This window comes from Gobio gobio, assembly GCF_949357685.1.
Source record: "Gobio gobio genome assembly, chromosome: 10".
Taxonomy (NCBI): domain Eukaryota; kingdom Metazoa; phylum Chordata; class Actinopteri; order Cypriniformes; family Gobionidae; genus Gobio; species Gobio gobio.
The window spans coordinates 26,599,513-26,624,833 of NC_137116.1; the positions used below are offsets into that span (position 1 = coordinate 26,599,513).

The 25,321-nt window shown below is 40.7% G+C and overlaps 1 protein-coding gene across 1 annotated transcript; it reads left to right on the forward strand.

The window, feature by feature from the left end:
- The first annotated feature begins 967 nt into the window (after nucleotides 1–967).
- gpkow (G patch domain and KOW motifs) lies at nucleotides 968–25,117 on the forward strand. Its single transcript, XM_079826258.1, has 11 exons — nucleotides 968–1,202; nucleotides 1,318–1,490; nucleotides 4,628–4,767; nucleotides 8,284–8,390; nucleotides 14,146–14,353; nucleotides 17,940–18,072; nucleotides 20,466–20,640; nucleotides 20,726–20,849; nucleotides 21,093–21,162; nucleotides 21,261–21,346; nucleotides 24,385–25,117. Exons 1-11 carry the CDS (start codon nucleotides 1,021–1,023, stop codon nucleotides 24,511–24,513), a joined length of 1,527 nt encoding a protein of 508 aa, XP_079682384.1. The 5' UTR covers nucleotides 968–1,020; the 3' UTR covers nucleotides 24,514–25,117.
- Nucleotides 25,118–25,321: the final 204 nt, after the last annotated feature.

Consider the following 25,321-nt stretch of genomic DNA (forward strand, 5'->3'; position numbering starts at 1 on the left):
TGTAATAAGAGTAAGAAGCGATATTGGAGGCGCTGAGGGGAGGGAAAGATATAAGGGGAAGAACCGCCCCTTGTGTAAACGAACCAGGTAGTTTGCCGGTTTGGTTAAAAGCATGCCAGGTCGAGGGAGAGAATGCGGACAGGTGAAATGTGAGGATCGAGATGATAAGTGGGGTGGGGAACTAGCGTGGAAGTTCATTTAAATGTTACCTCCTTGCTAAAAAAAAAGAAAGAAGAAGAAGAAGCTAAAACTAGTCTAAGATGGTTTGCTGGTCTCTGAGATTGGTCTGTTTAGTGGTGATGGACTTTGGGCACTGTCATTTGCTGGGAGAAGATCTTAAACCGACATAAACCAGCTAAAACCAACAAACTCTCTTAGGCTGGTTTAAACTGTTTGTTTTTCCAGTAGGACTAATCTGCATAGTTTATGATTTAGCAGGTTGATATGTCGCAGATGAACGTTTCTGTGTGAACTTGATTATTAATACACTTTTATTAATCACTGATACACTTTTTGAAACGTTTTACAAACCTACGCCCAGACTTCGCGGGCAAAATATAAACAACTAGGCTACATTAATTTTAAACATTTTATGTGCTTTTATGCTTTTTCTTTTATAACTCCTGTATATTAATTTTTATTACAACATTTATCAATATTTATGACATTTCTTTAGTAACATAACACATTTTACTAAAATATGTGCTTGGCGTTACATTTTCACCGTTAATTCAACCCCTAAATCCCTTAAATTAGGGGTCATTGCAAGGAGAGTTGAACCAGGTAGAACTATATTTATTACTAATATAATAACACATAGTTTCAAAATAATAGAACAACATTTTTTATGCGCTACCAATGGTAGACTCTAGATTTTCTCTCAACTATACTTAAAACATTAAAAAGAAGATATTAGGGCCGTGTTGCATTATAGGAATTGTAGTCTTTTGAACATTTTCATGTATAGAGATGATGACACAATAAAACTACATTTACCAGAGATTACAACACACAACAAACATGGCGTCGCCGGAGTGGCACCAGGAGGGTTCATCACTGAAGATTAATATTGGCCAAGATGATGGGGGCAAAAAAACTGCCCCAATATCGTTCGGTTTTAGTAAAACATTGAGCAGGGCCAAACCCGGGAAAGCGGAAGAGCGAGATTATTTAGTTGAAGTCGAAGGAAAAGAACTAAAAGGGTGAGTTGAAGGCTAACGCTAGCTAGGTTAGCAAATAGTCTCATTAAAAGCAGTATAATGTTGATTTTGTTTATATCTCATCGTGTGCTTCAACTCGTGTATGTCTGTTCGACAGAACCAAACCGGTGGAGAAACCGAAGGAGCTGGTTATTCCGTTGATCCACAAGAACCGCTGGTACCGACAGGATGCTGAGCGAGGGGACAAGAGCAGCGAGGACAAGACCAAAGACCCGTCCCCAGAGGAGCAGGACACGGTGGAGTCTCAAGCCGTCAAAGAACTCATCGAAGGTGTGTTGCTTTATTATTCGTTCAGTTGGTTTTGGACGCGTTTTGAAACCTAGTGAGATGCCTAACAAGGAAGCGTTTTTGGGCAACCACAAATATATCATTAACATAAACTTACATGATTCATGTCATTTATACTGGAGTACCACGTCAGTACCATTGTACATTAATATTGTAATTTAGTGTAAAATGTGGTCACTGTACTGCAAAAAGTTGCCTATGATGCCCTAAAAGGCTGTCCAAGTCGCTAACTAGAAACTAAACTAAAACGCAACCTTCTGACTTTGTTTACTTGTGAGATGCCAAATTTTCCATATAGTTTCAGATTATGGCAATAAATCTTAACGATTTATCTTGTGAAAAAGAATTGTGCTTAATTGTTTTGAACGTTCACTTGTATTATTGTACCTGAAATCTAAAAGTTTAATAATAATAATAACTGTACTTGCAGATATATTAATTAAATAAAAGGCCACTTAAGTGTACTGAAAGAGCAAGTTTAACTTAATACACTTAAGTATGTTTTCATAATATTAATATGTTGACATTAAAAGTACACTTATGTGTTGGTGACTAACATACTAAAGCACATAAAAAGTACCTTATTATAATTTTAAATGTAATGTGTCAATTGATATTACATTTAAAAGGTTGCCTAATATATTTTAATTCGTAATTACAAATACATTAAATACACAACATATAACTTTCAATAGAAATTATATTAAAGTATTGATATTAGTATATTTTAGTTTACAATAAATGCTTGTCTGTACATTCGGCAATACACTAACTATTTTAAAGACAATACAAGTAATCATGAAATTACATATAAAGATGTACAAAAGTCCTTCTTAAGTGTCAAAATGCTCTTACATTCAACCAATTGCGTTTGATATAAATTTAAACTTGAATACACTTTCATTTAATTGTAAATAATATGCATATTATTGTGCTCATATGTCCAAAACATATTTCTAAGAGTATATTCTTTAAAGTAGATTATTTCCTTGAAAAGTGTTTTTTTTTTTTATATATGCTTAAGTGTACTACTTTTTGACAAGGGCTAATAGAGTAATCCATGTACTTCCATGCATTAGTAGTTTGTATAGTATTTGAATCCATTGGTTCTTCATTGATGTAATGCTTGACGTTAAATGCATCAATAATTCTTAAATCTCAATTGGTGTGGCAATAATGTGGCTTAATGGTTATAGATCTGGGGCCGTATTCACAAAACATTTTATCTTGGCACTAAAGAGTTATCCTAAATAGCAGTAAAAGTACTTAGTTAAGAGTATTCTCTTAAAACATATTCACAAAACTTTTATTAGGGAAAAGAGAGAAGCCTTAAGCCTTAAGAGTAAGGGCGGGGCTGACCTCGTTGCTATGGATGATGTCATCACGCTTACTAACTATGACCACAGTGATTTGCTGATGGGGGAGGAGTTTCTGTCAGTTATAGAAATATTGTAGAATGTGGTATCATGTTGCCATATTCAAATAAAGATTTTAAAATGAAAATGTTGCCATATTCAAATAAATATTTAAATAATGATTTAAAAAAATAGGATAAGTATCACTAATTAAACAAGTATATGTGACCCCGTCTGTGAAACCCCGGCTAAAGTCGCATAATCTAATTATGAGATATAAAGCGTCAAGGTAGTCATAGCCATAAAAATGTCCAAAACAGGTCATTTGTGTTTATTGCTGTAAATGATAGATTATACCAAGGGCTTTGAGATGCAGTACTCAATTTTTCATTTATAATATTATAAATACTAAAATGAATGATTTTATTGACACTGTTTTATTATTTGCCTTTTTGCTATGATAGGACCGTAAGTAGACAAGAAGCAAAGTGGAAGAGAGAAACGGCAGAAAGGTCCGCAATAGCCATTAGGATTGTTTGTGATTTGGTCTTGGTGACTTAGGAGTCCTCTTGACTACTCCTAACTTATCACATATTTGGGAGCTAGCTTTAATGCTAAAATGATTTGTGAAATACTCATAGAGCAAAAATTTAGGAGTCCTAAAATTAGGACTGACTCGCCCATGTTTCTCCTAAATTGGTAAGTTAGGAGTAGAGATGCTGATGATGTGACGACAAATTATATTTTAGTTAATTTCGGGCAGGTGGTGGTTGAACCAATCGTCAGCAGCGCCTTGAATCGCCCAAAGACCTTAAAACAATCAGCGGATGGCGGGCAGGTGCGGCTTTATAAAACTGGTCAAAAAACGTTGGTGCGGATGGATGGCGGACAGATGATGAGTTTTGTGATGCGGATGAAATAATAGCCCATCCACGCATCTCTAGTTAGGAGCTACTTTTAGGGTGCTTTCACACTAGTGGTTTTGGTGCGCACCCGGGTTCATTTGATGTCAGAGTTCAGCTCGTTTGGATGATGTGAAGTTGAACTCTGTCTTCCGAACTCGGGTGCGCACCTCTGAACCGTACCCGAGTCCGCTTAAAAAGGTGGTCTGTGGTACTATTCATGTGAACTCCGGTACGGTTCGCTGCTGATGTGAACGCAATCGTACTAAATCGCAGAAGTGAACCGCTATTAATGACGTATGATTTGATAAAAAGGTGTGTTTGTATGTGTGTTTCACTCATTTTCTTGACAAGCGTGACTGATATACTGCTAGGAGAGAGCTGTAGATCTCCTTTCTTCAGCGTTCTTTGGAGCATTTGCAGTAAATTCACGGCAGAAAGACGCAAGTGCCATCACGTACTGAAGCTTTGGTAACAAAACCAACGGTTCAAAAACAAAAATATAAAAGTGAGGTGAGCAACGCTATGCATTTCGCCGCCTTCACGCTCGCTGTAGTTACTAAGCAACCGTGTAAACAGCTGCTGCTTTGATGACGCAAACGCACCCCAGTTCAGACCCAAATAATATAATATGAACACAGTCCAGTGGGGGCAGGGGCAATCGAACCAAATATGAAAGCACCCTTAGCCTTAAGATGTTTTGTGAACACGGCCCCGAGGCTGGTAAGTCAAAGGTCGTAGGCTCCTTCAGTTATTGTACTAAAAATATGGCAAGTCAGTTTTTTATATAAGAAGAAGAAAGCATTTGCTAAATGAAGAATAAGGTATTATTGTAGTTCTGTTTGAATGTCATCATCTACAGAGTCTCAAAAACACCAGGAGAGATGGAAGAACGGACCACAGTCGGATCCCAACTTTGCCATTCCACTTCTCATGCAGAACCAGGCTCCTGAGGGTTTTGAGGATGGTGACAAAGTCAACGTGGATTTGCGACCAGAGTCGGTAGGTCCATCAAGGATACAAAAAAAGGACAGAAGGACCAGCATCCCTGTTTGTTTTAACCAAAGCTGAACCTCTTTACTGTTTTTAGATGGTCTATCTAATGTTGGTTCTCAAAGTGGTGTGTTACACATTATTAAAAGGATAGTTCACCCAAAAATGAAAATTCTGTAATTTACTCACTCTCAATTTGCTTCAAACCTGTATGAATTTCTTTCTTCTGCTGAACACAAAAGAAGATATTTTGAAGAGTGTTGGTAACCAAACAGTTGATGGACCCCATTGACTTCCATAGTATTTTCAACTGTTTGGTTACCCATATTCTTCAAAATATCTTCTTTTATGTTCAGCAGAAGAAAGAAATTCCTAGTTTTGGAACAGCTTGAGGGTGAGTAAATGATGACAGAATTTTCATTTTCGAGTGAACCATCCCTTTAAATTATTAAACACTTAAAGGCTTTTGCAAATACTTTGTCTCCTCCTGAGAATCCTGCACATAGAATACATCTTTAGTGTCAAATTCATCATTGCAAATGCTATTGAATTAAATGGAAAAACCTTGTAAAGCAGGATGAATCTGTCCTTATAGATCCAGAATGAGTGTGAGGTTATACTACGGAATGAGACTGTCTAGTCTAGTGGACTCTATAGTGTGAGCCACAAGATTTACAGATTTAAGAGATGCAGATTTAACGTTCTGTGAATACTGTAGGGCTGGTCCAAATACAATTTTTTTGAGCTTTAAAGCTTCGGTAGTAATCAACATTGAATATTCGAAGCTTCGGAGGGAAGAGTCTGAACATATTTTTCTCTCTAATAAAAGCAGGAATCTCAAGATGCGCTCTCCAGGGCTTCTATGCTTCGAGAACGCTTCCTTGCATGCACTGTTTCCTTGTAAGCTTCTAGACAGAGAATACTCCATTGCAGGGAACACAAATATATTTATTAAGTATAACAAGGTTGGGTTCCTATTCAACTGTCCATCCTATTAAAAACTAGCCTGGCTCCACCCTCCTACGTACTTCCGCTCAATTTTCATTTTCCTTCAGTACGTCTGGGACTGCTGTATATGCTTAGGTTTTCTCCGAACAATTTTTTACCGGTCCAATCAGTGAACAGAGGGAGTGGCTGAGAACGATGACGTTGATGCTGTGCGCTGGTTTGAGTTGCAGTTCAGTAATGGTGGCTGAGAAAGATGCGAGTGAAGCCATTCATTCCTGGCACCGCTGCCGAATATCCAGAAGTTAAAGCCGGAGCAGGAGCAAGAACAATCTTTGCTGAGTTTTATTGGTGGCCATGATGTTGTGGCCCGGGAAAAGTTTGGTTTTTCCAGCTCGCTCCGTTAGTGGTGAAGGAGTTGGCTGAAGCCGTCCATCTCCCACCAATTGCTCTCCGAATCCACATCTCTGAGTTTTCAAGAATATATCTTATATATATCTTTGACCAGTATATAACCTTTTTGACCACTACAGAGCACCGTGCGGTTGCGTGCGCTGTAATTTGGATGCATTTCTAGACTTGTATTTCTTTAAATGCTGGCAAGTGTTTACAAGAGCAATATATTTCATCACTTAAAAATGTTTTAAATAAAAGCACGTAAGCATTTGAATTGGGCCGTTATTTACGGCAGCATTTATTCTTATCATACCAAGCATATGACAGCATATTTACAGCATATGCAATCATGTTACAGACCACGAGAGCAACGTGTTCCAGATCACAAAACTCTCCCCGCCACCTTGAATAAATCACAATCCGAATGCACGAGTTTTAGGTTTTATCACTGAGGTAATGTGCACATTTATTTGCGGACTTCCATGTGAGAATCAGGGTTGCCAGGTTTTCACAACAAAACCCGCCCTATTGCTACTCAAAACTAGCCAAAAACACGCCCAAACGCGTTTCAGGGGGGCAACATATGTGTTTTTTTGGCATGGTTGCTACTAAAATTTGCATTCTCTGGGATAAATATCACATAATTGGGGTCGCTTCAACCCGCGGACATGAAAAACAGCCCACGGAAACAGTGTTAATTCAAAACTGCTAGGCTATAAAATAATTGTAAAAAAAAAAATAAAACCGATTTTATAGGTTAAACATATGCAAGCGCGAATGAGAACTGTTTCCAGGTTTGCGCAAAAAAAGAAAAACAATTTAATCGAAATCGAATACCAACTCATCGAATGAATATTCAAATATTCTGGTCCAGCCCTAGTAAGAAGTTAAATCTTTTATGCTCACCAAGGATGTATTTATTTTATAATAAATACAGTAGAACTTTAAGGTAAAATACTATTACAATTTAAAATAGCTTTTCTATTGTAATATATTTCAAAATGTAATATATTCCTGTGATGGCAAAGCTGAATTTCCAGCATCATTACTCCAGTCTTCAGTTATTCTAATATGAGTCACTGCTCAAGAAACATTTTTATTATTATCAATCTTGAAAACAGTTGTGCTGCTTTATATTTTTGTGGAAACCATAATACTTTTTTTCAGGGTACTTTGATGAATGCAAAGAACAGCACATATTTCAAATAGATTTTTTGTATACATGCACTAATGAGTTTTCACAAAACAGCCATGGAAAGTAAATTTTATTAGGAAAGTAAACAAACTAAATTTTTATTTCATGCAGACTTAAATGGAAAAATAGAAAATTGTTTCAGAAATTCTGCCTCATTAATAAGGGGCTTTTAAAAAAGATTTGACCTCAGTGAAAATCCCATGTTAGTATGCTTACTGTTCTAAAGAGCAATGGCTATTATTGGTACTGCACCACTTTGTGCTCGCTGTATATGGCTGTTACCAATTCTGTATACAGATAAAGATCTCTTTTCGTTTCAATTGCAAATCTGGGCCACATCAGTGTGTTTAAACATGCAGAGGATTTCTAATGCAATTGGTTTGTGACGTATATTTTATTAAAACCCATTAGTGTTCTGTCAGTGTATGTTCTGCTGCTCGAGCTGTTGTCCGGTAATGGTGCCAAATGTGGTGTCAGCACAGGGCAGTTCAAGGTCATTGCACACGCAGTGTTCTTGTTACATTTACATTGTGTGTGTGTGTGTTTAGGATAAGGGCGTGTCCTAATGAAATGAGTGATGAAGAACTCTCCTGCTGCATCTAAACAGCTTACTCTGCATAAACCCTCTCTCCCTTTCTTACACACACCTCCAGTGTCATTTTCTCCTGCAGTGCAAGTCCATCACTTGTAGATTGTTGTGAGAGCGCCAGCTACAGCTTGATTAGGCTTTAACACTGCTCAGTCATTATGAGTGAATTCTACTCTGCCTGTCAAGGCGCTTGTTTATTCCTCTATGTAAAAAGAAGCTGTAAGATTTCATCTAATTATCAGCTTCTCTGTAGGTTGAGGTGTGTGTTTCTAATTAGTGTTTTGCGTCTGATTATGTTTTTGGTTGCTTTGTAAGTCTGTGCGTGTAGGCTTGTGCTTGATTTCTCTGTGGAGATGTTTGAGATGTGTATCGAATATTGATCTGAATCGTTCTGATTCAGTCCACAGAGGCCGACTATGAAGTTGTTCCTGTGGAGGCTTATGGGTTGGCCATGCTGAAGGGAATGGGCTGGAAGCAAGGAGAGGGAATTGGACGCACATTTAAACAGTAAGGACCTCTTTTTTTTTTTTTTTTTCAATGAATTGTAATTAAAGTGGGATGGAGATGAAAAATTGAACCTTTTTCTCCCACATGAGCACCACTGCTCAGTGTGTGCCACTATGTAGGCCACAGCTTCGACTTTAATATGTTTTGTAATTTTTGTTTTCAATTTAACCCCTTAACTGTCACCGCTAGCAGGACGCTTGGCGCTCTTTGTTTGTTTTTTTTTGTGGCTTTTTTCATCATATTTTAGCAATCGTCATACATTAGGTATAAATCAAAAGCTCAAAATTCATCCTGTGAAAATTTTGAAATTGGATGTTGCATTACCATGAAAACAGTACTCTAAGTTCTTCGATCTATCAATCAATCAATCAAACTTTATTTATAAAGCACTTTAAAACAACCGAAGTGGACCAAAGTGTTGTACAGCAAGAAATCCATTACTCACAATACATAAAATACAACTAAAACAGATTTAAGACAAAGGGCGATACCATAGAAACAATAAAATAAAACAAAATGTCAACATCAGGTGTCAAAGGCCAAGGAGTAAAAGGGGGTTTTAAGACGCAGTTTAAAAATAAGCAGCGAAGAGGCCTGTCTAATGGGCAGTGGAAGATCATTCTTAAGTTTCGGAGCTGCCACAGCAAAGGCACGGTCCCCTCTGACCTTACGCTTTGTTTTGGGTACATTCAGGAGCAGTTGATCAGCTGACCTGATCAACCGCTAGGGCTCCTCCCCTAGTGGGCGGTGTCAGGTTTCATATTACAAAAATTATTTTAACTACTTTATAATCTCAACCTTTTCTAATCTTGACAAAACGCATATCATTGGAAAGGTCTGAGTCTCAAGGTTCCATATTTTTTGTGATAGATATTTCTTTGGACAGAAATGTATTAAATTCCATTTTTACTTTCCCTTGAGCCATTGATATATAAAAATTCATCGTGATATAAGAATATCCTGTAAGTTTCAGAGCTGAAGACTTCCTTGTTAGTCAAAGAAAAGCTTTTATTGACACCAGGCCCAGAAAACGAGAGTTCTCAGAATATGTCGACCACTGACGTATTAGGATGCACAAACGCCGCCTCTACAGATAAATATGTACGTCTGCTTCTGTAGCCCCGCCCACCGACTCGTGGAGCTAAACAGATCGCGCTACCAAGCTATAAACATGCCGAAGAGAGCAATACATTGCGCTGTGCCTGGTTGTGGAAGAACACAGTCCCTGCATAAGCTTCCTTCGGATTATAATATTAGGAATGAGTGGTTAAACTTTATTTTTAATGAAGTTCCAGCTCACGTGGGGAAGACATTGCACATATGTTAATTTCACCAGATTCGTTTGTAAATAAGAGACTGGATTTGCAGTCAGGATGATATTACATGAATGCATAAAGCTAATCACTAATGTGAGTACAAATGTTTTATATGTGATAGTATTGCATTGTTACAGATCAAATACTATGTTACATTGTGTACATTGTCTAACTAAACATAACTTACCACTGTCACAGGGCAGCCCAACGTCCCGGGGCTATGTGTTTTCCAGACCAATACTTATCATCATAAATAAATATTAAAAAATATTGATTTCTCGATTTTAATCGATTAACACTTTTACAAAACAATATCGATTCTTAAATCCCAAGAATAGATTAGAAGCAGCAGCGCGGAGCAAACATGAACGGATCTTCTCTTCCGCCTTAATACCAGTAACAGTGCGAAATAAACACGAATGAGCTTCTGAAAGTGTGTTAAAAGATACAGGACAACTTACCGAAATCCGTATCATGTCACATAGAATCGCTCAATCAGTGTTTCAACCGCAGAAAGATGTAAGTAAAACGAATCCGTGTATCATTCGTTCATTCGATTTTTTTATTTAATATTGAAAGTTGAAAAATGAGAAAACAGCTCGTTTTTCGTTTTTTCGTTTTTTTCAGAAGCGTTTCTTCCGCTTATCCGGGGCCGGGTCACGGGGGCAGCAGTCTAAGCAGAGATGCCCAGACTTCCCTCTCCCTAGACACTTCCTCTAGCTCTTCCGGGGGGACACCGAGGCGTTCCAAGGCCAGCCGGGAGACATAGTCCCTCCAGCGTGTCCTCGGTCTTCCCCGGGGCCTCCTCCCGGTTGGACATGCCCGAAACACCTTCCCGGGAAGGCGTTCAGGAGGCATCCGGAACAGATGCCCGAGCCACCTCAGCTGTCCCCTCTCGATGTGGAGGAGCAGCGGCTCTACTCCGAGTTCCTCCCGAGTGACTGAGCTTCTCACCCTATCTCTAAGGGAGCGCCCAGCCACCCTGTGGAGAAAGCTCATTTCGGCCGCCTGTATCCGGGATCTTGTCCTTTCGGTCATGACCCAAAGCTCATGACCATAGGTGAGAGTAGGAACGTAGATTGACCGGTAAATCGAGAGCTTTGCCTTACGGCTTAGCTCTTTCTTCACCACGACAGACCGGTACATCGACCGCATTACTGCAGAAGCTGCACCGATCCGTCTGTCAATCTCCCGTTCCATCCTCCCCTCACTCGTGAACAAGACCCCTAGATACTTGAACTCCTCCACTTGGGGCAGGAACTCTCCACCAACCTGAAGTGGGCAAGCCACCCTTTTCCGACTGAGGACCATGGCCTCGGATTTGGAGGTGCTGATCCCCATCCCAGCCGCTTCACACTCTGCTGCAAACCGTCCCAGTGCATGCTGAAGGTCCTGGTTAGAAGGGGCCAACACGACAACGTCATCCGCAAAGAGCAGAGACGAAACCGTGTGGTCCCCAAACCTGACACCCTCCGGCCCTTGGCTGCGCCTAGAAATTCTGTCCATAAAAATTATGAACAGAACCGGCGACAAAGGGCAGCCCTGCCGGAGTCCAACATGCACCGGGAACAAGTCTGACTTACTGCCGGCAATGCGGACCAAACTCTTGCTTCGGTCATACAGGGACCGGACAGCCCTCAGCAAAGGACCCCGGACCCCATATTCCCTCAGCACCCTCCACAGGACGCCGCGAGGGACAGAGTCGAATGCCTTCTCCAAATCCACAAAACAAATGTGGACTGGTTGGGCAAACTCCCATGAACCCTCCAGCACCCTGCAGAGGGTATAGAGCTGGTCCAGTGTTCCACGACCAGGACGAAAACCACACTGTTCCTCCTGAATCCGAGGTTCCACTATCGGCCGAATTCTCCTCTCCAGTACCCTGGCATAGACTTTCCCGGGGAGGCTGAGAAGTGTGATCCCCCTGTTGTTGGAACACACCCTCCGGTCCCCCTTCTTAAAAAGAGGGACCACCACCCCGGTCTGCCATCCCAGAGGCACTGTCCCCGACCGCCACGCGATGCTGCAGAGGCGTGTCAGCCAAGACAGCCCCACAACATCCAGAGACTTGAGGTACTCAGGGCGGATCTCATCCACCCCCGGTGCCTTGCCACCGAGGAGTTTCTTGACCACCTCGGTGACTTCAGCTTGGGTGATGGATGAGTCCTCCTCTGAGCCCCCAGCCTCTGCTTCCCCAATGGAAGACGTGACGGCGGGATTGAGGAGATCCTCGAAGTATTCCTTCCACCGTCCGACGATATCCCCAGTTGAGGTCAACAGCCGCCCATCGCCACTGTAAACAGCGTTGGTAGGGCACTGCTTCCTCCTCCTGAGGCGCCGGACGGTTTGCCAGAATCTCTTCGAGGCCAGCCGATAGTCCTTTTCCATGGCCTCACCGAACTCCTCCCAGGCCCGAGTTTTTGCCTCCACAACCACCCGGGCTGCAGTCCGTTTAGCCTGCCGGTACCTGTCAGCTGCCTCAGGAGTCCCACAAGCCAGCCAGGCCCGATAGGACTCCTTCTTCAGCTTGACGGCATCCCTTACTTCCGGTGTCCACCACCGGGTTCGGGGATTGCCGCCTCGACAGGCACCGGAGACCTTGCGTCCACAGCTCCGAGCAGCCGCTTTGACAATGGAGGTGGAGAACATGGTCCACTCGGACTCAATATCTCCAGCCTCCCTCGGGATCTGGTCGAAGCTCTGCCGGAGGCAGGAGTTGAAGATCTCTCTGACAGGAGACTCGGCCAAACGTTCCCAGCAGACCCTCACAGTACGTTTGGGTCTACCGAGTCTATCCAGCTTCCTCCCCCGCCATCGGATCCAACTCACCACCAGGTGGTGATCAGTTGACAGCTCCGCCCCTCTCTTCACCCGAGTGTCCAAGACATACGGCCGCAGGTCAGATGAAACGACCACAAAGTCGATCATTGACCTACGACCTAGGGTGTCCTGGTGCCATGTGCACTGATGGACACCCTTATGCTTGAACATGGTGTTCGTTATGGACAAACTGTAACTAGCACAGAAGTCCAATAACTGAACACCACTCGGGTTCAGATCAGGGGGGCCGTTCCTCCCAATATCGCCCCTCCAGGTTTCACTGTCATTGCCCACGTGGGCGTTGAAGTCCCCCAGTAGAACGACGGAGTCCCCAGTCGGAGCACTCTCCAGCACCCCTCCCAGGGACACCAAGAAGGTCGGGTACTCTGCACTGCTGTTCGGCCCGTAGGCACACACAACAGTGAGAGACCTATCCCCGAGCCGAAGCCGCAGGGAAACGACCCTCTCGTTCACCGGGGTAAACTCCAACACATGGCGGCAGAGCTGGGGGGCTATAAGCAAACCCACACCAGCCCGCCGCCTCTCACCATGGGCAACTCCAGAGTGGTGAAGAGTCCATCCCCTCTCGAGTAGTGTGGTTCCAGAGCACAAGCCGTGCGTGGAGGTGATTCCGACTATCTCTAGTCGGAACCTCTCAACCTATATATCTAATATATATATATTAGGCGATTATATAGGCTATATATTAGGCGATATATATATATATATATATATATATATATATATATATATATATATATATAATATATTAGGCGATATATAGGCTATATATATATATATATATTAGGCGATATATAGGCTATATATAGGCAATATATATATATAGTGCCAAACTATATAGGCACACTTATAAATAATCGGATAAAGTAAAACAGTAAAATAAGCCTATTTGGCGTGCTGTCCAAGGGGATCGAGGGCTCTGAGCGTGGAATTTAGCTCAAACCTAGAGTACTCCCAAAAAATTCTCATATCTGTAGTCTCAAAATCACATTTTAAACATTGATCTTTATTTAGGCCTGTTCATCTCCACTTGTGGTTATTTATTTATTTATTTTAAAAAGATGACAGTTTATCTTCTTTAAAATAATGAAATATTATCTACAGCCATGCGTCCGGCATTATAAATCATCTGCCATTGACCATGTGTTTGAAATGCCTCAAATAGGTTTTCTGCTTTAGCATGTTTCATCTTTGACCTCGGCAGTATCTCTATAGTTTCATCACTGGTTTGTGCTATAACCATGTGATGTTTGGCTCTCTGTAAGTCTTTTCCACTCATGTTTCCTTGTGTTGGGATTATTGTCCCAGTTGGAGACATTAATGACGTGAGATTATTATTTTATGTCAAATGCAATGAAGAATTATTTCAGACCGGCTGAGGGAATCTTTGGCGCAGACTAGCCGCACACTTTTTAATCTTTTGTGCTTACGGGCCCATCTGTCCGCTTGTATGGACATGGAAACACACGGGCTGCTCTTTATGAGGGGCGGGATGCTTGCGTGCACGTGATGGAGATTGTGTTAGCTTGTGGTATATGTTTAAAATGTCATAATGGCTCCTTGTCAGTCAAAACATTTGTTTTTTTATTACCTGTTAGAGATGTGAAGCCTATAGAGCATCAGTTGAGGCCTAAAGGGCTGGGTTTGGGTGCGGATCGCTCAGCCATTAGAGACTTGGAGCCTGGCATCCCCAAGAGACCCCCTAAACCTGGTGATGAGAGGGGGAAAGAAGAGGAGGCGCTGGTTCTGGGGCCTGGAGGATGTGTGCAGGTCCTGACAGGAGCCCATAAAGAGCTGTACGGGAAGGTGAGTGGACTTTACTTCATCCATATTCACTTCTGTGACAGTAATGGTGAACCAGTGTACTGACACACTAAAGAGCTGTTGGAATTACATAAGGTGGAGCACTTCAAGGCATCTTGTGAGCCAGCAAAGCACATTTTCTGCATTAAATATTAGTGATCTGACATTTTACTTACAGGGCCTTTACAGTGAGGAAAATAAGTATTTGAACACCCTGCTATTTTGCAGGTTCTCCCACTTAGAAATCATGGAGGGGTCTGAAATTGTCATCGTACGTGCATGTCCACTGTGAGAGACATAATCTAAAAAAAAAAATCCAGAAATCACAATGTATGATTTTTTAACTATTTATTTGTATGATACAGCTGCAAATAAGTATTTGAACACCTGTCTATCAGCTAGAATTCTGACCCTCAAAGACCTGTTAGTCTGCCTTTAAAATGTCCACCTCCACTCCATTTATTATCCTAAATTAGATGCACCTGTTTGACGTCGTTAGCGGCATAAAGACACCTGTCCAACCCCAAACAATCAGTAAGAATCCTACTACTGACATGGCCAAGACCAAAGAGCTGTCCTAAGACACTAGAGACAAAATTGTACACTACGGGGAAATTGCCAAGCAGCTTGGTGAAAAAAGGTCCACTGTTGGAGCAATCATTAGAAAATGGAAGAAGCTAAACATGACTGTCAATCTCCCTCGGACTGGGGCTCCATGCCAGATCTCACCTCGTGAGGTCTCAATGATCCTAAGAAAGGTGAGAAATCAGACCAGAACTACACGGGAGGAGCTGGTCAATGACCTGAAAAGAGCTGGGACCACCGTTTCCAAGGTTACTGTTGGTAATACACTAAGACGTCATGGTTTGAAATCATGCATGGCACGGAAGGTTCCCCTGCTTAAACCAGCACATGTCCAGGCCCGTCTTAAGTTTGCCAATGACCATTTGGATGATCCAGAGGAGTCATGGGAGAAAGTCATGTGGTCAGTTGAGACCAAAATAGAACTTTTTGGTCATAATTCCACTAAATGTGTTTGGAGGAAGAAGAATGATGAGTACCATCCCAAGAACACCATCCCTACTGTGAAGCATGGGCGTGGTAGCATCATGCTTTGGGGTTGTTTTTCTGAACATGGGACAGGGCGACTGCACTGTATTAAGGAGAGGATGACCGGGGCCATGTATTGCGATATTTTGGGGAACAACCTCCTTCCCTCAGTTAGAGCATTGAATATGGGTCGAGGCTGGGTCTTCCAACATGACAATGACCCGAAGCACACAGCCAGGATAACCAAGGAGTGGCTCTGTAAGAAGCATATCAAGGTTCTGGCGTGGCCTAGCCAGTCTCCAGACCTAAATCCAATAGAGAATCTTTGGAGGGAGCTCAAACTCAGCGACAGGCCAGAAACCTGACTGATCTAGAGAAGATCTGTGTGGAGGAGTGGGCCAAAATCCCTCCTGCAGTGTGTGCAAACCTGTTGAAAAACTACAGGAAACGTTTGACCTCTGTAATTGCAAACAAAGGCTACTGTACCAAATATTAACATTGATTTTCTCAGGTGTTCAAATACTTATTTGCAGCTGTATCATACAAATAAATAGTTAAAAAAATCATACATTTTGATTTCTGGATTTTTTTTTAGATTATGTCTCTCACAGTGGACATGCACCTACGATGACAATTTCAGACCCCTCCATGATTTCTAAGTGGGAGAACTTGCAAAATAGCAGGGTGTTCAAATACTTATTTTCCTCACTGTATATCCTAGCTGAAACCAGATTGACTAGCTCTGACCACGTAAACTGAAGTGTCGAGGTAAACTGCCCACAGCGGTAATTACAAACTTGCTCCAGACTAACATTTGAGAGCAGTGGCACCTGATCTTTGGTAATGCTGGAGGAAGATTTATCATAATTAATTTAATCATAAAATTACTATTGTTTTGTGGTTTTGTTAGTAAGTGTTTTTTTTTTTTGTTGGAACTTTAACAGTGAAGCACTGAGCTTGAATTGATATGCAGATAACTTTTATTAACAACAGTAATGTGCAAAAACCTTCAGTGTGTAGTATTTATGAGGATCTATTGACAGAAATGCAATATAATATACATAACTATGTTTTCAGTGGAGTATAAAGACCTTACATAATGAACCGTTAAGTTTTTATTACCTTAGAATGAGCCATTTCTATCTACATACACCAGGGGTCCCCTTACAGTGAAATATCCATTTTGTGCCGTCATGTTTCTACAGTAGCCCTAAATGGACAAACTTCTCCACAGAGCGCTACTCACTCTCTGCTCTCTCCAACAATTACGTTTTTGTCCTGTGTTGGCCCCGTAGCTTCTCTATGTACTCCGGGTGGGTATGCAATTCACAACTTCGCCGCTAGATACCACTAAAAATCACACACTGCACCTTTAAGGAGTGGAAATTGCTAATAAGCACTCCTCTGCCACCATCTGCTGTTTATAGTGGTAATTTCATGTCTTTTTTTAAATACAAGTGCTTGTTTGCCACAAAGTGGCCTACACCTCTAAACTTTTAGTTTTACAAATATCACTTTAGAAATTACATTAAAATTGGATAATATTTAGAGCTTTTCAGTGCTGGAAAAAGTGTGAAGCCCTTTAAAAGTACTTGAATATCTCTCAACTCTCAATAGTTTGTACCAACCCTGAGATGAATATTGAAAACATTAAAAAAAAACATTCAACTCTTTCTTCCACAATACCATGGGGTATTACTCATTGGATCTCGCAGTAGTGATGTTATTAATTCTGTGGCGAATTCAAACGCTTTCTCACTGGATCTCCCAGTGCTGTGTAGTAACAGTGTTGCGTAATCGAGATCGGCCCGTGTATGAGCTCGCACTACGCTACACTAGCGCGGTTCCGTTCCGCTTTCGTTTCATTTGCTGTTTGATGTTTCTCATATGTAAAATAAATGGCAGCTCTTATCAGTTGGGCAACATGGTGGTCGCACCAGTGCGACCTCTAACAAAATGTTGGCGCACCAGCAGGAAAAAAACATTTGTTCGCAGTCAGGAGCCCTGATTTATGCTTTTAATGTGTTGTAGCCTGGAATACGTTTATATATTTTATATAGAGATACAATGCATTGTATCTCTGTGTGTTGGATATATGATTAAAACTAATTATTCCTGTTGTAAAAATTGTGTGGCACCAAGATAGGCTACTATGAAGGAGGGCCTTGGGTTTGCTATGGCCCCGGGGCCCTATGTGTTCTTAATCTGGGCCTGTTTATATCTACCAAGAAACATTATAGCTCTAATAATGTACTGCATATGAAGTTTTTTTTTTTCAATATTGTAAAATTATTTTTAAGGTTATCATCTGACTAATAAATGTTTTTAGCTCCCTCTAATGTCAATTAATATATTTTTAGGAAATCATTTCCATATAATTTTTTGTGTGTGGTGTGATTTGTAAAAAAAAAAAAAAAAAGCATAGATTTTTTTTTTTTTAAACTCTGTGTGACATTTATTCTTGATCTCTGGTCTGTTTTTCTTTTTTTCTTCTCATTTTGCCTCCTTTTCTTGTTCTCAAACTGTATCTCTTTGACAGATAGAGGGAGTGGATCCAGATAACGCCAGAGTTGTAGTCAAACTTGCCATCGGCAGCAAGACAGTAACCATCAGTCAGCACTCTTTAAAACTAGTCACCCGCAAGGAATACGACAAATACAGCAAAGACCTCAGTAAGTTTGCTCTTGCATCTATGTCTGTTGTTTATGTACAACTTGAACACTGTCAAATTGCTTTGAATTAATGGGTATAGTATTTCTGGCCTGAGTTTTCCAGCAATCAAAAATGTTGGTCCTTGGCTAAATCTGGTGCTTCTCCATCTGTTCTTTTCCCCCATTGAATATTCTTTTAAAGACAAATTAAGAATAATATTAATTTGCAACACATTTAACTTCCAGAATGTGACATGGTTTCTACTGAATGTCCAGTGGGAAATAATGTAGTGCAGGGCTTTTTTAATTCATTATGAGATCGTTGGATTATGAAAGTAAACTCTGATATTATTAGTTAATATTGTTTTAATGTGCACTGATGAATTGTGCTTAAGTTTTGATTTCATGTTATCTTTTAAATAGTTTGAGAACGGTTGAGAATACAGACTGAAGAACCAGCTTGACTGTCTTAAGTGCAATTTGAGCTTGTGGGAAAACAAGCTGTTTGGGTTTAAGCGTTTAAACCCAAAACATCATCAGCAAGTCTTTATTTTTCTGTAATCAGAAGCTGTGTGGTCTGGGATTCTCACAGGCAGGTTTGCACACGTGAAACTGGTTTCATGTATGCAAACTAATTTTTAAAGGTCCCATGGCATGGCATTTTTCTATTATTTTATAATGTTTCCTGAGGTGTACTTATATTGTTAGTATGACTTTTACATCATAAAATGTCATAATTTAGAAATAAAAGGCATTTTTTCTATACTGCTGTTTGCCCTGTGGCTGAATGCCCTGCTTCAAGAGGCGTGTCTGCTGTGAGACTTCAGTAAAAACGCCCACTGTTGTGATTGGCTGACATCTTTGCATTTTAAATGAGCGGAGGGGGCGTGGTTTAACGAGGTCTACGAGGCACGAGCAGGCACGAGCTGCTGCCAGAGAGACGGATGGACCTGAGTTCACTTCACATCAGTTCTCAGCATGTCTGAACTGTTGTAGTTTCAGCATATACTTCAGGTTATTAGTCTATTTCTAGTCGGAGGGACTGTCACTCATGTCAGAAAGTTAGTAACTTTAGTAAATTATGGATCAGCGCTGACTGGAGACGCAAACCCTTTGGAACGATTCAGTCCGATTTGGTGAACTGGTTCGGTTCACTAAAAAGAACCGATTCAGAAGAATGATTCGTTCGCGAACCGGACATCACGGAGACGGAGCGATTGCTAACAAAGTTATTGTTACTGTCTGTCAGCGCGAGTTTATTGTGTTTGTATCTGAGAGTTCTGAATAAACACGAGTCCCAGTCACACCGAGTCCGTCTTCATCATTATTACCAACTTTGTAACACATGCAAAGTACCATTACAGCTGTCGAGATGAACGAGTTAAAAGTAAGTGTTGATAATAGCATTATTTTTAAAATAAAATAAAAGCGTCAGTGACGCGCGTTGAGTACACAGCGCAAACAAAGACACAACAGCAGTAATCGAATGTAATACAGTTTATTGTGGGGCTAGGCTGGCTAGCCCGGATATGCTCACGCTTACCCCCTTCTGCTTAATCTCAGTCCGCGTTTGGTGCCTCCGCTGTGGGCCAGATGCAGTACTGGGGGTCGGGGATGTTGAAGGCCGAGTCAGTGCAGCCCGAGCTTCGGCGTGTGTGAAGTTTATCTCTAAAGATCTGACTCTGCCGATGTTGAGCAGAAACTCCCGACTGTATGCACATTTTAGAACCGATAGACGCGACGAGGACGTACAAAAACACTGACTCACAAGATAAAAAACACCGTTCTGTCTGGAGAGAGAGAGCTGCGTGTGCAGGAATAATAAATAATTAGCTACACATCAGAAATCACTGATCACAGATCAGAAGGAACTGAAAAAAGACTTCTGTTTTCATTTGTACATCCAAACACTGAGAAACTGCCAGCGTTCACTTGTTCACAAGTAATGATCTCTCGTTTGCATGGGCGTGCCAGATTCTCTGGGTGGAGGAAAGGGAGGTAACCGTTCCTGCTTGGACGTCAAACCAGGAGACTTCAGGATTGGCTCGTCTGGCCTGTCATTTTCTCAAAGACAGAGAAAGACAGCCAGAACTCGGCTTTACACCGATCAACATTTCTATCCACTTGGGGACAATATTCAGGCTAGGGGAACTCATATTAATGTTGAAAAACCTCATAAAATGATAATTTAATGCCATGGGACCTTTAAAACTGTAAATACTGCTTTTTATGCTTTTAAAAAGACAATTAGTCATTTTATTTGCCAGATATCTAGCAAATTTATTTTAGTGTCCCTTTAAAAAAATGGGAAGTTAATCAAAACATTCATAAACATTAAAATAATCACTGTTTTAAAATACATTGTAAGTGCCTCAAAATAACCTTTAATTAATAGGTTTTTTTCTGTCTTCCAGGTCGTCTTAGTAAAGCACACAAGGACAAAGAGAGGGAAAAAGAGCGGGAGAGGGAACGAGAGCAGAAGTTAAACGGCAAAGATGAGAGAGGAAATCGAGATAGAGATCGAGAGAGGGAGAAGGACCGAGAGAAAGACCAGAAGAAAAGGAAACACAGAGAATCAAGTGCAGACAGGTAAGACAGACACTCAGGAACTCTGTATTTTGCATGCATGTTATTGAATCTATGTTTATTTGTTTGAACTTGCTTTTCCTCCCAGAGAGAAGCCTCCCCCGGCAAAAGAGTCGCGTCCCTCTCCACCAGCCCCCTCATGGCTCCAACGGGACCTCCGCGTGCGTTTCATAGATAAAGCATTCAAAGGAGGCAAATACTACAACTCAAAGGTACTTCACTAGAGTTCTGAGACTGGTTTGTTTTGAACAGTGTCTGCTTTTATGTTGAGAGATATTGAAGTGTCTACTGGTGTTTTAGGGGGGAAACAAACAAGATGTGTTCTTGTTTTCATAAATACACTGAACAGATTGCAGCTTTTTTTTTCCAGATGATCCATAATTAAGATATTATAAAGCCATAAGATATTTGTTTAAATTGAAGTTATTTTTTTTTTTCATTTGTTTTGTGTTTAGATGAGAATCGAGGATGTCCTGACGCCCCACACTTGTGTGTGTCGTACAGAGGAGGGAAGGCTGCTGGACGGTACGACACACTTTCACCTTGACCATTATATAGAGGCATTTTAACAGAGACTTTGGTCTAATAACTGGTTGTAAGTTTTATTCAATCGTCTGTTTCAGATATTAGACAGAAAATGCTGGAGACCATTGTACCCAAGAACGACTCAGACTACATTATGGTGGTTCTGGGAGAGCACAGAGGACAGGTATATGGATTCACTTGTTTGTATAGAAGAGTATGGCTCTGTTCCGAATCCTAGTGGGTTGGGGTTAGTTCACCCAAAAATGAAAATTATGGCATTAATATTACCCACCCTCATGTCGTTCCCAACCTGTAAGTCCTTCGTTCATCTTCGGTTGGTTAGTAGGGGTGGGGTAAAATTTTGATTCTTAGATGCATCGCGATGCGGACGATTCTGAATCGATTCACAAATTTCAAAAAATCGATTTTCTAAATGTTGATAGCGTAATGTTGACGTTATGTCAGCGTGCACATAACAGAGACGCATGATAACTGAGCGACATCAGACCGACACCCTCTGCATTAAAAGCTAGAGTATATATGGAAGCACATTGGCTTCTATAACTCGAAGGGGAAAATAACCTGGACAAGAGCCACACTATATGCAAGTTGTGTCAAACTAAACTAAAATATTTTCGAAACACGCAAAACCATATCACACGTTTCCAACATTTGGCTGAACCGGTAACGTTAGACGCTGCCAACCAGAGGACCACAAACTCGATCGCTAATTTGATGGTCAAGGATTTGCGTCCGTATTCTCTGCAGATATTAATTTAGTGTTCAGATGTTCGAATATTTTTTTTATTGTGGTATAGAGCAAAAAATTGTCTGTGCTAGACTTTATTAGTGTATAAGAGCAGCTGTATGTTACTAGTTATTCAGAATATGCTGAAGTCCACTAGCATTACTTTTGTATGAGAGCTGCTGGTACAGAATTCTATATATTTTGTATTAAAGCTGTGATTTTGGTACAACAACATTTTTATTTTATTTTTACGTCTGAAGGATTATATTATTCATTGCACATAACAGGAGGGTATTGCTCATTACTTTGTTAGTAATTTAGAATATGCTGAAGTCAGTATTAATTTACAAGTATGCTGCTACACGTTTCCTGTTGGTTCTTCGAATGTTGGGACATATTCTGGCAAATGTAACCTTTCTGTAACACTTCCATTTGTTTTATTAATACAAAATATTGGAAGTAAATTCATTATGGGTCATTACAAATACTTTGCTTTAAAATTACCAATAGAGAAAAAAGAAAATCTGTATAGAGAAAAAGATGCATCGATAATAGTTTTATAATCGCATCGCAGCCCTCTGAATCGTGAGGTGCCTAGAGATTCCCACCCCTATTGGTTAGCTGATTATTCTGAAAGATTGGTGAGATTACTAACTTGTAGAGCCTCTTCTGTATTTTCAGAAGACTCAATTGTAATACAACAGATTGTTTATCTTTTGTTAATAAAACAAATGGTCTCTCATCCTTGGTGGACAGACTCAGAACTTGCTGAACTGTTTGTCTCTCTCACGGGGAGACTCAGAAGCAGGAGTGTCTGTTGAAATGGTACCTTTATCCCTTTCCGACAAGGAGATTGCAATTTGGTGCTTCTCCATTCCAGTGCTGATTGGCTGCTGGCATCAGAGGGGGCACATTTGCACAATGTACACAGTTAGAAGTCTTTAAAGTTTAACAATGTATTTCTCACTTTCCAAACCACCACCAGAATAGCTATGGCAGTATTCTAAACAAATAGACACCAAACATGATGGGAAAAGATTATACTGTCATGCGTTCATTAGTTTGTACATTAACAGCTGAATCTGTGTAAGATGTTGCATTAAAAATAGCTGTCACTGAGAACACTTATTTCTCTAAATAAGTATGAAATGGATGTGTGTAGTTTATCAGTTTACTTTTAAGGATTCCAAACATAGTAATGAATGGTTCATTGTGGTATTTCTTTGTTTCACCCACTACTGCTGAGGTCCTGAGGAATTTGTATGGCAGTCACAGAGCAGGACATTAGGGATTAGTCTCTAGATGGGTGAAGGGCAGAAACTGCATGTGGACTGATGAGAAGTCCTGTCCTTCCTGGGCTCGGTACCAGAGGTCTTCTTCTTACCCTCTAACTCCGGTCCTGGAGGGCCACTGTCCTGCAGAGTTCAGCTCCAACCCTGATAAAACTCACCTGCCTGTAGCTTTCTAGTAACCCTTCAGACCATGATTAGCTTGTTTAGGTGTGTTTGATTAGGGTTGAAGCAAAACTATGCAGTACAGTGGTCCTCCAGGACCGGAGTTCGCCACCCCTGCTCTAAGAGGTGTCAGGCTGTTGTCCCAGCATCTTTATCTGATGGCGTTGGACAGTTTGTTTGTGTTAGTCCACCAAGATCCACTCAAAATGTAGCGAACCTTTGTTCACGGTTACGGGCAGAGAGGGCTCCGGCCGTAAACTGGGCCCTGGAATGTGCTGTCCACTACATAGACTTCTACGCAGTTTACGTTGGCCAGCTCCTGCTTTAGCATCACACGCATGCGTCGTGGTGCTCACGTGAACAGCATCGGCCAATGGTAAGCCGGCGTAAACTCTGACGTAACTCTGAAGCGCTGGACTGTATTTACTACGTCAACAGTGTAGGAGACTGACACAGACGTGAAGAAATTATTATTTTTTGTTTGTTTTTTGCGCACAAAGTATTCTCGACGCTTCATAAAATTACGTTTGGACCACTGGAGTCACATGGACTATTTTAACGACGTATTACTTACCTTTCTGGGCCTTGAAAGTGTTAATTAAATTGCTGTCTATGGAGGGGTCTGAGAGCTCTAGGATTTCATCCAAAATATCTTCATCTGTGTTCTGCCTTGTGGGTTTTGAACAACATGAGGGTGAGTAAGTAATGACAGAATTTAAATTTTTGGCTGAACTAGCCCTTTAAGCCCTGTTCACACTGCCAGCGACTTGACGCTGTATGACGGTAGTATCTGTACTGTGAAGACGTTTATCGGTTCCTAGTGATGTTGCTCTAATGTTATTGGTAGACTGCACGTCTCGCCATATTTTTAGAAAACGCAACCGCACTTTATTTTACAGTCCTGTTCCCCATGTACATACTATGAACTTGTATAATAATTGCAGTAACTTATTTACTTCTATCCATATGTGAAGATGTGTATTTCTGCAGTAGAATCATAATACATGGCTTATCTTGCAGGTGGGCCGCATCCTGAAGCGAGACCGAGAGAAGTGTCGAGCCATGGTTCAGCTGGACCGCTACGAGGAGAAGCTGTTCACTCTTGACTATGACTCCATCTGTCATTATGTGGGCGGAACAGAACACTGAGAAACCAATTGGACAAGACACGCCTTTCATCATCCCAACCCTGTTCCGATTGGCTTCCCTTAATTCCTAGTGACCAACATATCAGATACATTGTTTTTAATACAACCAAGACTTAATTTATTTTGCTAGTTGTGGTGTTGTATTTTTAAATGCATCTGAATAAGACACGTGATCTTAAAGAAACATAAAATCCTGTTAGTAAGAATCTGTTATTACAAAAAAAATATTTTGCATATTTGGTGTTGTGCTTAGAAATGTGAGCGGAATCAATGACAAATGTTAACATTTTCCTCTCTGTATAGTGATAATGAACATTTACACAGGTCAGCCTTGTAGCATCAGTGTTTGAATATCTGCTGATCTGGGAAGAAAAATTTATTTCATTTTGGCCCAATTAAGTAAATGTAAAAAAATATATAAAAACCTCACTGCCAGTTAATTGGAATCCAAACACTTTTGAAACTGTGCATGGTTTCTTAGTCCAATAAAGATCTCCATTTATTAAAAGGTTAACAGTTTGTACAAAGTTATACACAAGCCACCTAGAATTTTCACTCATGTTATCTTTTTATAATAAAATATTAAAATTCCTTCAAAATGTCTGAATTGATCTTTTGATTTATTGAAACATCACTCACCCTTAAAAGCACACTGCATCATACTGTATTTGATGCATGAATTTCTAAGGCCTCTGAATTATGAACATCAACAAACCTGCTGTACACAATCATACTTTTTAAAATGCCTTTTAGTATTATGTAGCATAGTTTTTTATAAAGTTAACATAAGAATAACTTAAATATTATTT